The following is a 14,940-nucleotide window of genomic DNA, read 5'->3' on the forward strand; positions in this document are numbered from 1 at the left end:
CAAGTACACTCAACTAAAAGGATACCGTTCTTTTACAGTATGGGTATTCAAACACAGCTCAGGTCATGACACCAATGTGAAGGACTGGATTTGATCCCAGATCATCTGTGCGGACAGGGCAGTTATTTCTAGATTTCTTATAGGTCCAGCTAATTATTCAATTGTTGTTCACTGTAATATATTACAGTACTGCAAAAATCACTAAAGCTGGAGACTCTTATCTCCCTCACAAGCTTTAAGCACCAGCTGTCAGAGCAGCTCACAGATCACTGCACTTGTACATAGCCCATCTGTAAATAGCCCATCCAACTACCTCATCCCCATACTGTATTTATTTATCTTGCTCCTTTGTACCCCAGTATCTCTACTTGCACATTCATCTTCTGCACATTCTACCATTCCAGTGTTTATTAATTGCTATATTGTACCTGGTTAAATAAAGATGAAATAAAAACATTTATTTTGCCTGCACATTAAACAGCTGTGAACCTCAGTGGTCGAGGTCTCATGTAATGTATCATAATTTGTCATCTTTGCACTTTGCCTACAAACTATGTTCAATCGCGCTTTTCTGTTTTTGCCAGATATTGCAGCACGTTGAGATTCTTGAAACTTGAGGCACTCTGGTCAAGTACAGTACCATGGCTCCCAAAGACATCATGACCAACTCCCATGCCAAATCCATCCTCAATGCCATGAACGCACTTCGTAAGAGCAACACACTCTGTGACATCACTTTGAGAGTGGAGAATACTGACTTTCCTGTGCACCGCATTGTCCTGGCAGCCTGCAGTGACTACTTCTGCGCCATGTTCACCAGCGAGGTAACTGTAAGCACAAGACTGGCGATAATGTAGAGGTGACTCCTCACAAAACCAGGACAAAAAAAGGTTGCCAGGAAATCTAATCCTAACAAGACTCTGATCACCAGTGTCATCAGCAATAATAACTTTCTAAATACTTTTGCTGGTGGTTCTCTTTATATGCAGAAAGAGACAGGGAATAATTGATTAACTGATTCTGAGGTTGACATTACCAAAATAGTTTCTACATATGCCTTGTGCTTAGAACCCAGCTAAGATTTGTGTAGGCTGAAATTAAACTGATATTCATTTCTTGAGAAATGTCTTTCGGTGTCTATCGGACTGCCATCTGGTTATTAATTCAATAAAAACTTGAACTAAATTGCATGGATCATATTCTCAACCACGAAAAAGCCATGAAAGTGCATAGCAGAAATAGTCCAATGCTAATTATTTCTCTGCAGCTCAGTTGACCTAGTTTCTTTCCTTTAACATTTTTAGCTCTCTAGGAATCATCAGGTGAGCATTGCTCTTTTACTATCAAAGCTGACTATAATTCACAGCTGCCTACACATGTATGACAAATAGTAAACAATTTATATATTTTGTGTGATGTATTCCCCTTTAGTCTCTTCTCACAGCCAGATGAAGCGTGCGGAGCATCCAGGGTCTGGCGAGAGAGACTACTAACTAGTACTACTAGTAACTAGTCATTTAAGCTGACGTGTCTGTCTTTGCTGTTGTTCTTTTGCAGCTGTCAGAGAAAGGGAAATCCTTTGTAGACATTCAGGGGTTGACTGCGTCCACCATGGAGATCCTGCTGGACTTTGTTTACACAGAAACAGTCCTGGTCACAGTGGAGAATGTCCAGGAACTGCTTCCTGCTGCCTGTCTGCTGCAGCTCAAAGGTAAGTTGAGAAGTCAAAAAATAATATGACAACCCATGGACAGGGTGTGCTATATGCACTATACTTTACATCCACTGTATATACTCTGTGGAATAAAGTACCATTTTGTTTTACTTTAAAAAAAATATTAACTAGGAAAGTCAGAATAAATTCTTACTTACAATGACGGCCTACCAAAAGGCAAAAGGCCTCCTGCGGGGACGGGAGCTGGGACAAAACACACATCACAACAAGAGAGACACCACAACACTAGATAAAGAGAGACCTAAGACAACAACATACCATGGCAGCAACACATGACAACACAGCATGATAGCAACACAACATGACAACAACATGGCAGCAGCACAACATGGTAGCAGCACAAAACATTGTGCAAACATTATTTGGCACAGACAACAGCACAAAGGGCAAGAAGGTAGAGACAACAATACATCACGCGAAGCAGCCACAACTGTCAGTAAGAGTGTCCATGATTGAGTCTTTGAATGAAGAGATTGAGATAAAACTGTCCAGTTTGAGTGTTTGTTGTGGCTCATTTCAGTCGCTAGCTGCCATTAAAATGAAAAAAGACGAGCGATCCAGGGATGTGTGTGCTTTGGGGACCTTTTGTGACGATGTGCGCTGAGAGTCGGGAAGCAAGTTCAGGGAGTGAGTGTTTTAATAAATAAACGCAACATAATACAAAACAAGAAACACGAACAACGCACAGACGTGAAACAGAAACAATAACGCCTGGGGAAGGAACCAAAGGGAGTGACATATATGGGGAAGGTAATCTGGGAAGTGATGGAGTCCAGGTGAGTCTGATGACGCGTAGGTGCGCGTAATGATGGTGACAGGTGTGCTCCATAATGAGCAGCCTGGTGAGGGAGCACACGTGACACCTTTAACAGAATGTGACTGGTGGAACGGGTGTTGTATGTGGAGAATGAGGGCTGCAGTAGATATCTCAGATAGGGGGGAGTGAGGCCTGAGAGGGTTTTATAAATAAGCATCAACCAGTGGGTCTTGCGACGGGTATACAGAGTTGACCAGTTTACAGGGGAGTATAGAGTGCAGTGATGTGTCCTATAAGGAGCAGTGGTGGCAAATCTGATGGTCGAATGGTAAAGAACATCTAGCCACCCGAGAGCACCCTTACCTGCTGATCTATAAATCTATAAATTACATCTCCGTAATCGAACATGGGTAGGATGGTCATCTTAATAAGGGTTAGTTTGGCAGCTGGGGTAAAAGGAGCGATTACGATAGAGGAAACCAAGTCTAGATTTAACTTTAGCCTGTAGCTTTGATATGTGCTGAGAGAAGGACAGTGTACCATCTAGCCATACTCCCAAGTACTTGTATGAGGTGACTACCTCAAGCTCTAAACCCTCAGGAGGTAGTAATCACACCGGTGGGGAGAAGGGCATTCTTCTTACCAAACCACATTTTGGAGGTGTTCAGAACAAGGTTAAGGAACGGACCCTTTTTTTCAATTTTTGCCTAAAATGACGTACCCAAATCCAGAAACAGCAGGGGTTCAAACTTTAGAACCGAGTTCCTACATTTGAATATAAAATTTGATTTTAGCAAACAAAACTATGCTACATTTTATCTCTGGGACCCTCAGGATGACAAATCAGAGCAATATTACTGAATGTGAGTACATTATTTACCTTCAGAGGTGAATGTACAAACCAGTTGCCGTGATACGTTGTTGTGCACTCTCCTCAAACAATAGCGTGGCATTTCTTCACTGTAATAGCTACTGTAAATTGGACAGTGCAGTGAGATTAACAAGAATTTAAGCTTTCTGCCCATATAAGACAAGTCTATGTGTCACGTTCTGACCTTAGTTTCTTTTTATGTCTTTGTGTTAGGTTGGTCAGGGTGTGAGTTGGGGTGGGTAGTCTATGTTCTGTTTTCTATGTTGTTGTATTTCTATGTCTGGCCTGATATGGTTCTCAATCAGAGGCAGCTGTCGATTGTTGTCTCTGATTGAGAATCATATTTAGGTAGCCTGTTTTCCCCATTTTGGTTGTGGGTGTTTGTTTCCTGTTTTTGTGTTTGTGTCACCATTCAGGACTGTTTCAGTTTTCGTTATCATTCTCTTTGTTATTTTTGTATTTTGTCGTGTTCGGTTATTATTAAAATATGACGAACACTTACCACGCTGCATTTTGGTCCTCTTCTCCTGCACCAGACGAGAATCGTTACAGAAACACCCACCAACACCGGACCAAGCAGCGTGGTAAACGGGAGCAGTGCAATCTGGACTCATGGACATGGGAGGAGATACTAGACGGCAAGGGACCCTGGGCACAGGCTGGAGAATATTGCCGCCCCAAGGAAGAACTGGAGGCAGCAAAAGCTGAGCGGCGGCGATATGAGGAGGTAGCACGGCAGCGCAACAGGCATGAGAGGCAGCCCCCCAATTTTTTGGGGGGGGCACACGGGGAGTGTGGCAGAGTCAGGTTGGAGACCTGAGCCCACTCCTCGTGCTTATCGTAAGCAGCGCGTTACTGGTCAGGCACCGTGTTATGCGGTCAAGAGCACGGTGTTGCCAGTACACGTCCATAGCCCGGAGCGCTGGCATCCAGCCAGGGCGTATTGTGCCGGCTCAGCGTGTCTGGTCTCCGGTACGCCGTTTCGGCCCAGGGTATCCTGCGCCAGCTCTGCGTGCTGTGTCTCCGGGGCGCTGGGAGGGTGCAGTGCGTCCTATGCCTGCGCGCCGCCCGTGCCGGGTGAATGTGGGCATTGAGCCTAAGGGAGAGGTGCGAGTAGTATGCACCAGATCTCCAGTGCTCACCCACAGCCCGGTTCAACCTGTGCCTGCACTCTGGAGGGTCCGGGCTAAAGTGGACATCCAGCCTGGAGGAGTGGTGCCAAGGCTGCGCACCAGAGCTCCAGTGCTCCCCCACAGCCCGGTCCATCCGGTGCCTCCTCCACGCACCAGGCCTACTGTAGGTCTCCCCAGCCTGGTGGGTCCTGTGGCAGCGCCACGCACCAGGCTGTCTCTCCGTCTCCTCCCTCCAGGTTCTCTCTCCAGGCCAGAGCCGCCCGTCTGTCCTGAGCCGCCGGAGCCGCCCGTCTGTCCTGAGCCGCCGGAGCCGCCCGTCTGTCCTGAGTATGCCACAATAACACTAAAGTTCTTCACAAAAATGATTTGAATGCATTTAAATGGTTTGAAACTTGTCTGCCTGTTGAGAACACATCCTCAGCCTTCTATAGGAATTTAACGACTGCATAGGACTATGTTTTGGATGACTGGCTGCGAATGCTTATTGAATTGTTTTATTTCTGCCTTTTCTATTCCAGACATTCTGAAATTCACTAAAGCATCCCATGTATGTAACTTTAGTCTTTAGCCCGTCAGTCAGGAGCCACCTGAGCCGCCCGTCAGTCAGGAGCCGCCTGAGCCGCCCGTCAGTCAGGAGCCGCCTGAGCCGCCCGTCTGTCCTGAGCCGCCTGAGCCGCCCGTCAGTCAGGAGCCGCCTGAGCCGCCCGTCAGTCAGGAGCCGCCTGAGCCGCCCGTCAGTCAGGAGCCGCCTGAGCCGCCCGTCAGTCAGGAGCCGCCTGAGCCGCCCGTCAGTCAGGAGCCGCCAGAGTCTCCCGTCAGTCCGGATCCGCCAGAGTCTCCCTCCAGTCCGGATCCGCCAGAGTCTCCCTCCAGTCCGGATCCGCCAGAGTCTTCCTCCAGTCCGGATCAGCCAGAGTCTCCCTCCAGTCCGGATCCGCCAGAGTCTCCCTCCAGTCCGGATCCGCGAGAATCTCCCTCCAGTCCGGATCCGCCAGAGTCTCCCTCCAGTCCGGATCCGCCAGAGTCTCCCTCCAGTCCGGATCTGCCAGAGTCTCCCGCCAGTCCAGAGGCGCCCCTCAGTCCAGAGGTGCCCATCAGTCCAGTGGTGCCCTTCACTAGGGTCTCCAATCCAGGGTCGGTGACAAGGGTCGCCGCTCCTAAGGTGTCACAGAAGTGGGCCGAGACAATGGTGGAGTGGGGTCTTCGTCCCGCTCCAGAGCCGCCACCACGGTAAATGCCCACCCAGACCCTCCCCTATAGGTTCAGGTTTTGCGGCCGGAGTCCGCATCTTTGGGGGGGGGGGTAATGTCACGTTCTGACCTTAGTTCCTTTGTTATGTCTTTATTTTAGTTTGGTCAGGGCGTGAGTTGGGGTGGGCATTCTATGTTGTTTTTCTATGTTTTGTTCTATTAGGTATTTTCTATGTGTTTGGCCTAGTATGGTTCTCAATCAGAGGCAGGTGTCAGTCGTTGTCTCTGATTGGGAGCCATATTTAGGTATCCTGGTTTTCATTGGTTTTTGTGGGTGGTTGTATCCTGTGTTAGTGTTTTCACCATACGGGACTGTTTCGTGTTGTTTGTTTGTACTTTTGTTATTTCGTTCAGTGTTCTGTTTGATTTATTAAATATATCATTATGGACACTTACCACGCTGCGCATTGGACCTCTTCTTCCAACCACGACAAGCGTTACAGTTAATTTATCTCAAGTTTTTAGCAAAATAAAGATGTACTAGGCAGAAATCGCTCTGCCATTTCCAGGTTGCTAAAATACAAATTTCAGTTTGTGAAGAAAACAAGCAGGTACAGTGTAGAGAATCATTGTACCATCTAAACCGCTGTGAAATATATTTTCCATAACCAAAAATACTGTATTTTCAGCTGTTTGAAGCTGGTGTACAAAACCAAAAGTGAAAGACGCAAAAACAATGGGAAGCAAAGAAATGACACACATAGAACATATCTACTGCTTCTTAGACTTGCTTTTGTTGAGAATGACAGAAATATAACACATTTCTATGTGAATTTTGTCAGGTTGCCCAAAAAGTTACGTATTGCAGTTTTAAATACACAAATTAACGTACTGCACTTCTTTGTATTCCTCAGGCGTGAAAAGAGCATGTTGTGACTTTCTGGATAGTCAGCTTGATCCCACAAACTGCCTGGGCATTCGGGACTTTGCTGAGACCCACAATTGCCTTGACCTGATGCAGGCCGCTGAGCTCTTCTCTCAGAAGCACTTCCCTGAGGTTGTTCAACATGAGGAGTTTATGCTGCTCTGCCAGAACGAGGTTGAAAAACTAGTTAAATGCGATGAAATCCAGGTAAACAAAGGTGGATTTGGTGAGGTATTATACCTGTGTTTTAACGCTCTAATTGGATAGTAATATTGTTGTTGTTACATTGTAGCCTTTGTAAATTAGGTAGCCATTAGGTAGCCTTTGTAAATGCATATTAATGGAGTTGAATGGTTTTTGTAATAGGAAAAGTCACTGTTCCTCTTTTTTAATTACAACTCCATTTCTATGCAATTAAACTACAATTACTGAAGACCTAAGTAACAACATGTTAATACAATGTTGTTACTAGTGTAATTATGATGTTACTAAGCTATAAGAGAAAAGTGCTACCAAAGTTGAATAGTGTACTGAATTTGTTTGTGAATTCAGAGAGCACACAGTCATGCTGCCTGAGGTGCATTTCTGATCTCCATTCAGGGTCATCTTTGAAAGCGTGGGGGACACTTTTCACAAGTCTCAAATTGGAAAGGAACGGTGCAAGTGTAGACCTGCAATAATCTCCATTAATGGGGCCCCCTGTGCAGATTTGCCTGGCTCTGAAATTATGGGGAAGACAATTTCTTTTAAGTATGCTTTTGTGCTCTGAAAATTCCTGTCTTTAACTGCACAGCGCATATCTTTCTTTATAAAATCATAATTATAACCATGGACTTGATTTATAGTTTACCTATTAATTCAAAGTATTTTTGTTTGTCGTGATTTTCGTGATCAAAATGTGTGTAATATACAGTGCATTTGGAAAGAATTCAGACCCCTTGACCTTTTCCACATTTTTTTACGTTACAGCCTTATTCTAAAATGGATTAAATCATTTCCCCCCTCATCAATCTACACACAATACCCCAAAATAACAAAGACAAAAACAGGTTTTTAGAAATGTTTGCAAATGTATAAAAAAAACGGAAATATTACATTAACACAAGTATTCAGACCCTTTCCTCAGTCCTTTGTTGAAGCACCTTTGGCAGCGATTACAGCCTCAAGTCTTCTTGGGTATGGCGCTAGAAGCTTGGCACACCTGTATTTTGGGAGTTTCTCCCATTGTTCTCTGCAGATCCTCTCAAGCTGTGTCAGGTTGGATGGGGAGCCTTGCTGGACAGCTATTTTCAGATCTCTCCAGAGATGTTCAATCGGTTGCAAGTCCGGGCTCTGGCTGGGCCACTCAACGACATTCAGAGACTTGTCCCGAAGCCACTCCTGCATTGTCTTGGCTGTGTAATTAGGGTCATTGTCCTGTTGGAAGTTGAACCTTCGCCCCAGTCTGAGGTCCTGAGTGCTCTGGAGCAGGTTTTCATCAAGGATCTCTCTGTACTTTGCTCCGTTCAACTTTCCCTCAATCCTGCCTAATCTCCTAGTCCCGGGCGCTGAAAAACATCCCCACAGCATGATGCTGCCACCGCCATGCTTCACCGTAGGGATGGTGCCTGGTTTCCTCTAGACATGATGCTTGGCATTCAGGCCAGAGTTCAATCTTGGTTTTGTCAGACCAGAGAATCTTGTTTCTCATGGTCTGAGAGTTCTTTAGATGCCTTTTGGCAAACTCCAAGCTGGCTGTCATGTGCCTTTTACTGAGGAGTGGCTTCCGTCTGGCCACTCTACCATAAAGGCCTGATTGGTGGAGTGCTGCATAGATGGTTGTTCTTTTCGAAGGTTATCCCATCTCCACAGAGGAACTCTGGAGCTCTGTCACAGTGATCATTGTGTTCTTGGTCACCTCCCTGAACAAGGCCCTTCTCCCTCGATTGCTCAGTTTGGCCAGGCGGCCAGCTCTAGGAAGAGTCTTGATGGTTCCAAACTTCTTCCATTTAAGAATGATGGAGGCCACTGTGTTCTTGGGGACTTTCAATGCTGAAGAAATGTTTTGGTACACTTCTCCAGATCTCTGCCTCGACACAATACTGTCTCGGAGCTCTACGGACAATTCCTTTGACCTCATGACTTGGTTTTTGCTCTGACATGCACTGTCAATTGTGGGACCTTATATACTGTAGACAGCTGTGTGTGCCTTTACAAATCATGTTCCAATCAATTGAATTTACCACAGGTGGACTCCAATCAAGTTGTAGAAACATCAAGGATGATCAATGGAAACAGGATGCACCTGAGCTCAATTTCGAGTCTCATAGCAAAGGGTCTGAATACTTATGTAAATAAGGTATTTGTTTTTTATTTGTAATACATTTGCAAAAATGTCTAAAACCTGTTTTCACTGTCATTATGGGGTATTACATTTTTAAAATGTAATCCATTTTAGAATAAGGCTGTAACGTAACAAAATGTGGAAAAGGGGAAGGGGTCTGAACATTTTCTGAATGCACTGTACACTTAGTTAAATCAAAGGCACAATTTCCTGTTATTTTTGTAACTGTGCCCTAGTTGACTGTATCTACATCATAAATGAAAACATGACTTTGACTTTCCTCTTGAAGTGAAGTTGATCTCAGTTATTTGGACACAGCAAATTGGCCAGTGTTTCCTAGTGTTGATTTTTCAGTCTAAAATGTATAGTGTTGATTCAGGAGTTAAATGAACTCTGTGTTAAATTAACAGTCATTGGTGTAAAATATCCCCAGTGTTGGTGTTAATAACTAGTGATGTTACATTTGATACAGGAGCTCAGAGGAATGCGTCAAAATCGCTAAGAAGCTAACTTCCGAGCAGTGTGCCGATGAGTGCATCACTTTATCAGAAGTCAAATCAAATCATCAATGACGTCCGAAGCTTCATTTGATCATGTGCTTTTTCAAAACGTGTGTTGCGAGATCCCACTGATTTGGCTGTGGTTTCGGTGCTTTCTTAGATTCTAAGCGGCTTTCAAACACCGACCTCTACTGGACACCATACTTACATATATCGTTTTTTGTACAAAAACTTTCACCTGACCAGTAGCTTAGCAAGTAGAGTATGGAACATTCAGGGATGTGAGGGTATGATGGCGAATCCCGTTGAAGACCCACTGTTTTGAAAATTGTTTTGTGTGAAACCACACTTTCTGCATTGTTGTTCAAATTTTTATTTTATTGAGTAAAGCTTCTGTCTTAAGCATCCTAAATAATGCCATAGATTCAGTTTTTGAAAAAAAGTAAACTTGAAGGCAAAAAAGGGAAGTATGATATAAGGTGCAAACCTGGTATTCCAACTGATTATAGGCTACTAAAGCTAACAACTTACCGCTGCACCACAGAGTTTTAATGAAAACAGTGGAGATTTTTTTAAATATCTGATAATCACATGCTGCTATTTACTGCTGACGAGCAGATATCACTAATGAGCATTGTAAACAGATAACGAAGCGCAGAGTAATTAACAATTTCAGAAAGCCTCAGTTTCCCTTCACTGTTAATAATCAGAGTTGAACCATAACTACACCTATCATTATCATACTTCCCAGAATGCTCTATTTCAGGAAGAATTTTAGAATTGTTTGTTTCAATATCTATGTTTTGCATGTACGTTGATTTATTGATTAATTAATCTTATGTCATTTAAATATAAATAACATGTTTCTAAACTAATCCAATCTGTTACTTGGACTCATTGCACACGTTACTGAAATGGTTGTTAAAGTTAATATGCTTTAGGTAGTCTCATATCTTAGTCTTCCCAACTCTGGCAGTCATTCTGAATGCAGGTTGCGGGTGAATAAGAATTCCAAATGTTGGATATCCCCACTCTTGCTGGATTCCAATTGGAATTACATATCACTTTGCAAGCCAGCGCAAGTGGACTTGAAGGCATGATATGGCCTGTAAACTGTGAATTTCAGGCCACTGTATTAGGGTAAAACCAGGCCCTCAGTATAAGGTCTTATGAAATACCTATTGTATTGTCAAAAAAATGTATTATGAAAGCATTTTCGCTTAGGATCTCACTGGGTGAAGGCCACAGGACTGAAGATGAATGAATGCAACAACCATGTGTCTGTCACTAACAAATACGGTCTTGAAAAACAATTCACTAGAAAGGCAAGAAACACTGGGAAATATGAAAATATATAGACACTGGAACAATGTTAAATGTAATACTGTATTGATTTAAAACTGGAGAATTTGCTGTGAAGAAAGCAGTGTGATTGAGTGAATACATGTTTGACCTTGGGTGGTTATACTCTGGGATTACCATTTTTACAACAAGCATGTTTGGTTTTGTTGTCAGGGTGTGGTTGTCAATACATATTTTCTCTATTTGCAGGTGGACTCAGAGGAGCCTGTATTCGAGGCAGTGTTGAATTGGGTTAAACACAATAGGAAAGAGAGGGAGACGTATTTATCGGAGATGCTGGAGCATGTGCGGATGCCTTTGCTCACTCCGCGCTATATCACAGACGTTATCGACTCAGAGGTGAGGCAGCTAGACCACACACTATCACATGATGTAGGCAGTTTTCTTGTCTTAGCCCTCCCCATAATGGGTTTGTGTTAATACATCAACAGCCAGTTTCCCGTACATAAATTAAACCCAGTCCTGGCCTAAAATCCACTTTCAATTAAGATTCTCCATTGAGAATGATTTATAGTGTGAGTCTGGAAAATAAGCCTCAAGTGTTGAGCAGGGGAAGAAATGTTTGTGTTGCTTTATGTGTTATTAATGTCTGGATAAAGTACTGTATATGTTGTGACGTGTTCCAGCCCCTCATTCGATGCAGTCTTCCCTGTCGAGACCTTGTGGATGAGGCCAAGAAATTTCACCTTAGACCTGAGCTGAGGAGTGAGATGCAGGGGCCACGTACCCAAGCCAGATTAGGTACAGAACTGCCCTCCCCTTTTTGAGGTGCTTTTCTTGTCCTAATAATAGGGATACAATACAAGCTTAGTGGGAGTTGCCACCTTGTTATTGATGTGAAAAAGTGATTCACTGTTGCTCTTTCAAGGTGCCAAGGAGGTCCTGCTCGTTATTGGAGGATTCGGCAGTCAACAATCCCCTATAGATATTGTTGAGAAGTATGATCCTAAAACTCAGGAGTGGAGCTTTTTACCTGTAAGTAGCATTTTTTAATTAACATTTTGGCTCTATTCTCTGATCATGGTTAACTTATAACAAGCATATTTTTAAAGAACATTGCTCGGAAAAGGCGTTACGTGGCTACCGTGTCCCTCAATGACCGCGTGTATGTGATTGGCGGCTACGATGGTCGATCGCGGCTTAGCTCGGTGGAGTGCTTGGACTACACGGCCGACGAGGATGGTATCTGGTACAACGTCGCCACTATGAATGTACGGCGTGGCCTTGCCGGGGCGACAACACTCGGAGGTAAAGGATCTTCTCTGATTGACACTCCTCATTGTCATGGGGTTTACTAAAGCAAATAGCACTGAAGATAATGACTGTCCTCAGGTGTTACAAAACCCTGTAAGTGTTATCTAAAGCAGACTTCCAAAAAGTTGTTGGAACATTTCCTAACATATCTTTTCTCACTTTTGTGCCCACAGATATGATCTATGTTGCTGGAGGCTTTGACGGTAGTCGCCGTCACACCAGCATGGAACGATATGACCCCAATATTGACCAGTGGAGTATGCTGGGGGACATGCAGACAGCCAGGGAAGGGGCTGGCCTGGTGGTGGCTAGTGGACTCATATACTGTCTAGGTGGGTATTAAAGATGTTTTATTTAAGTTTGTAATGGTGTTGATGTATAAATATTTAAAATACCACCTGTTTTCCCCCTGACCTTAGTAAGGATGTATGGCATTTGTTGCAGGTGGGTACGACGGATTGAACATCCTCAATTCAGTGGAACGGTATGACCCTCACACAGGACACTGGACTAATGTTACCCCCATGGCTACCAAACGCTCAGGTCAGTACTCCAGAGTATGACAATATAATAGTATCAGGGCTGTATATAGATTATATACAGTATGGCTCTCTCTACATATGGCTATGTCTGAAGGGCCTATAATCTTTGTTGCAGGGGCCAGTGTAGCCTTGCTCAACGACCACATCTATGTGGTGGGAGGCTTCGATGGAACAGCGCATCTTGACTCGGTGGAGTTTTACAACATTAGGACAGACTATTGGACCACGGTAGCCAGTATGACCACTCCCCGCTGCTACGTAGGAGCTACTGTCCTCCGGGGACGACTCTACGCCATAGCTGGGTAAGCCTAAACATCCCAACCCTTCTCCGACTTTAATATATTTAAAATATCCAATATTTTAAAGGAGTGGAAATTCACTGTCCTTTCGTATGTTTATTGCTTTTAATGACAGACAGATGAGAAACAAATGGGGGAGACAGGTGAAGAGGAGATACAGAGTCAAGGGAGGACACAGGGATTGAACCCCGGTCTCCGGCTGAGAGTTGTACATGTGCATAGAGCCAGGAGTGTTACCATCTGACCACGACTCTGTACCCAACTTCAGTATTGACAGAGATATAGATGCATTTTGGTTGGGATTATTCATATAAATTATGTATGACAACTCTTTTAATTGATTTATATTATTCTTGCTTAGATAACATTGTAATATCTGAATCATAAAAGCAACCTCCCCTTATGGTCCAGTCTTCGATTATAAGGATGTGACTGAACACAGCCATATGATGTTGTTCATTCTCCCCTGTGCTCTTTTGTCCTCTCTCCAGGTATGATGGAAACTCCCTTCTGAGCAGTATCGAGTGTTACGACCCAGTGATTGACAACTGGGAGGTGGTCACCTCCATGGCCACACAGCGCTGCGATGCAGGAGTGTGTGTCCTGCGAGAGAAGTGAGATTTACCTCAGAAAGGTCGGATGAAGCGGAGGAAGGCAGGCAGCTAGTCCTGAACCTGAATTTGATATTTACGTGCCACTACTATGGAGCGACACAGGGATCATTCACTTGCAGGCCAGTGTGCTATATGCCCTCCCCGAAGTCTCTTGATTGATTGGTTATCAGACTTTCTCATCTGAGTTTGGTTACTTCTGTGGGAAAACCCTTGGCTTCAATGGATAAGGGACAGGGGGTGTATAAGAGAGATGAGTTATTTCAGTCTCCTCATCAACAGTTGTGGCATCTAAGAAGACATCGATCCCAACCCACTCGATCACATGACACTCTTTTAGTGGTTCCCGTTGTAGTGGTTACCTGTGAGGTACATTTTTGACTCGTCTTTTAAAGTGCAATATATTTCTCTACTTCTGTTATGAACCATGAAGCAGAAGAAACACAAGAGACTCCAGTTTGCTGCTGCTATATGCCTTATGCCCCTGTGGCCCACATTGAACCTAACAACCATGATGCCTCATTAGGACTGTGATGATTGTTGTCATACCATCAAGTATGATGATTATTTAGCTTTTGCCAGGTTATCAATTAGAAAGCCATTTGTAGATTTTGTAATTATGTATAAAGTGCTTTTAGAAACAAATCACTTATTGAATAATTGGTATTTACCTGACACAGTCATTATTTTCAATGTATCAAAGAAATTTTGAAATGAATTACATTTTAGGAAAAGCGTTTCATAATTGCACATGATTCCTTGCTCTTTTGCTATTCTGTCATCTTGTCAAAATCACTTTGTCCCCGGCGACAGACTGAAGAACACTGCTAATAGCAAAAATGATTTTTTTCATGTGTGTATGGTACATGCATTTGTCCACAGTGGATTTGTTTGGACAAGAAAAAAAACTTGACTGCTATTCTCCAGGGCAAGTGCAAAATACTGACTAGTCTTTTGTTGTTACTTGAAAAGTGAATAAATATTGTGATAATTTAGCGCTTTTATATTTGTATTTAGTTATTAAGGCAATTCAGAATGTTATGCTGATGTGTACTGTGGTGACCTTTAGTACAAGCCTAGTGATTTTGTCAAGGGTTTGGACCTCTTGGTATCATGGCTAAGGTGTTGGACTGACAGTCGCACTCGCAGGGACCTGGGCTTGAGTCCCGGTTGGGCTAATCCCTGAACTGATCAGTCAGAAGTGGGATGACACTACTGTGGGGCTATCAGGGGTGTGGATCAAATCAAATCAAATGTATTTATATAGCCCTTCTTACATCAGCTGATATCTCAAAGTGCTGTACAGAAACCCAGCCTAAAACCCCAAACAGCAAGCAATGCATGTGTAGAAGCACTGGATGGATGTTTGGAGGGGCAGGGATGTGTTTCCCATAAGAGAGGGTGGTCTTGTGATCCTTGATAAGAGCTTTATGACAGA

General features: G+C 43.7%; 1 protein-coding gene across 1 annotated transcript; it reads left to right on the forward strand.

Moving 5' to 3' along the window:
• Positions 1–641: 641 nt before the first annotated feature.
• On the forward strand, positions 642–14,448 carry LOC120061544 (kelch-like protein 12). The gene is made up of 10 exons (XM_039011461.1): positions 642–824; positions 1,558–1,711; positions 6,601–6,818; positions 10,986–11,135; positions 11,423–11,537; positions 11,665–11,771; positions 11,849–12,044; positions 12,224–12,382; positions 12,495–12,593; positions 12,708–14,448. Exons 1-10 carry the CDS (start codon positions 642–644, stop codon positions 12,896–12,898), a joined length of 1,572 nt encoding a protein of 523 aa, XP_038867389.1. The 3' UTR covers positions 12,899–14,448.
• Positions 14,449–14,940: the final 492 nt, after the last annotated feature.

This window comes from Salvelinus namaycush, chromosome 16 (genome assembly GCF_016432855.1).
Source record: "Salvelinus namaycush isolate Seneca chromosome 16, SaNama_1.0, whole genome shotgun sequence".
Lineage (NCBI taxonomy): Eukaryota > Metazoa > Chordata > Actinopteri > Salmoniformes > Salmonidae > Salvelinus > Salvelinus namaycush.

Bases quoted from the DNA above. Each gene is read 5' to 3' on its own strand.
- LOC120061544 (XM_039011461.1), top strand. From the start codon at position 642: ATGGCTCCCAAAGACATCATGACCAACTCCCATGCCAAATCCATCCTC. The intron at 1,712-6,600 runs GTAAGTTGAGAA...TGTATTCCTCAG, and splicing joins CTGTCTGCTGCAGCTCAAAG to GCGTGAAAAGAGCATGTTGT. The intron at 12,594-12,707 runs GTCAGTACTCCA...TCTTTGTTGCAG, and splicing joins CATGGCTACCAAACGCTCAG to GGGCCAGTGTAGCCTTGCTC.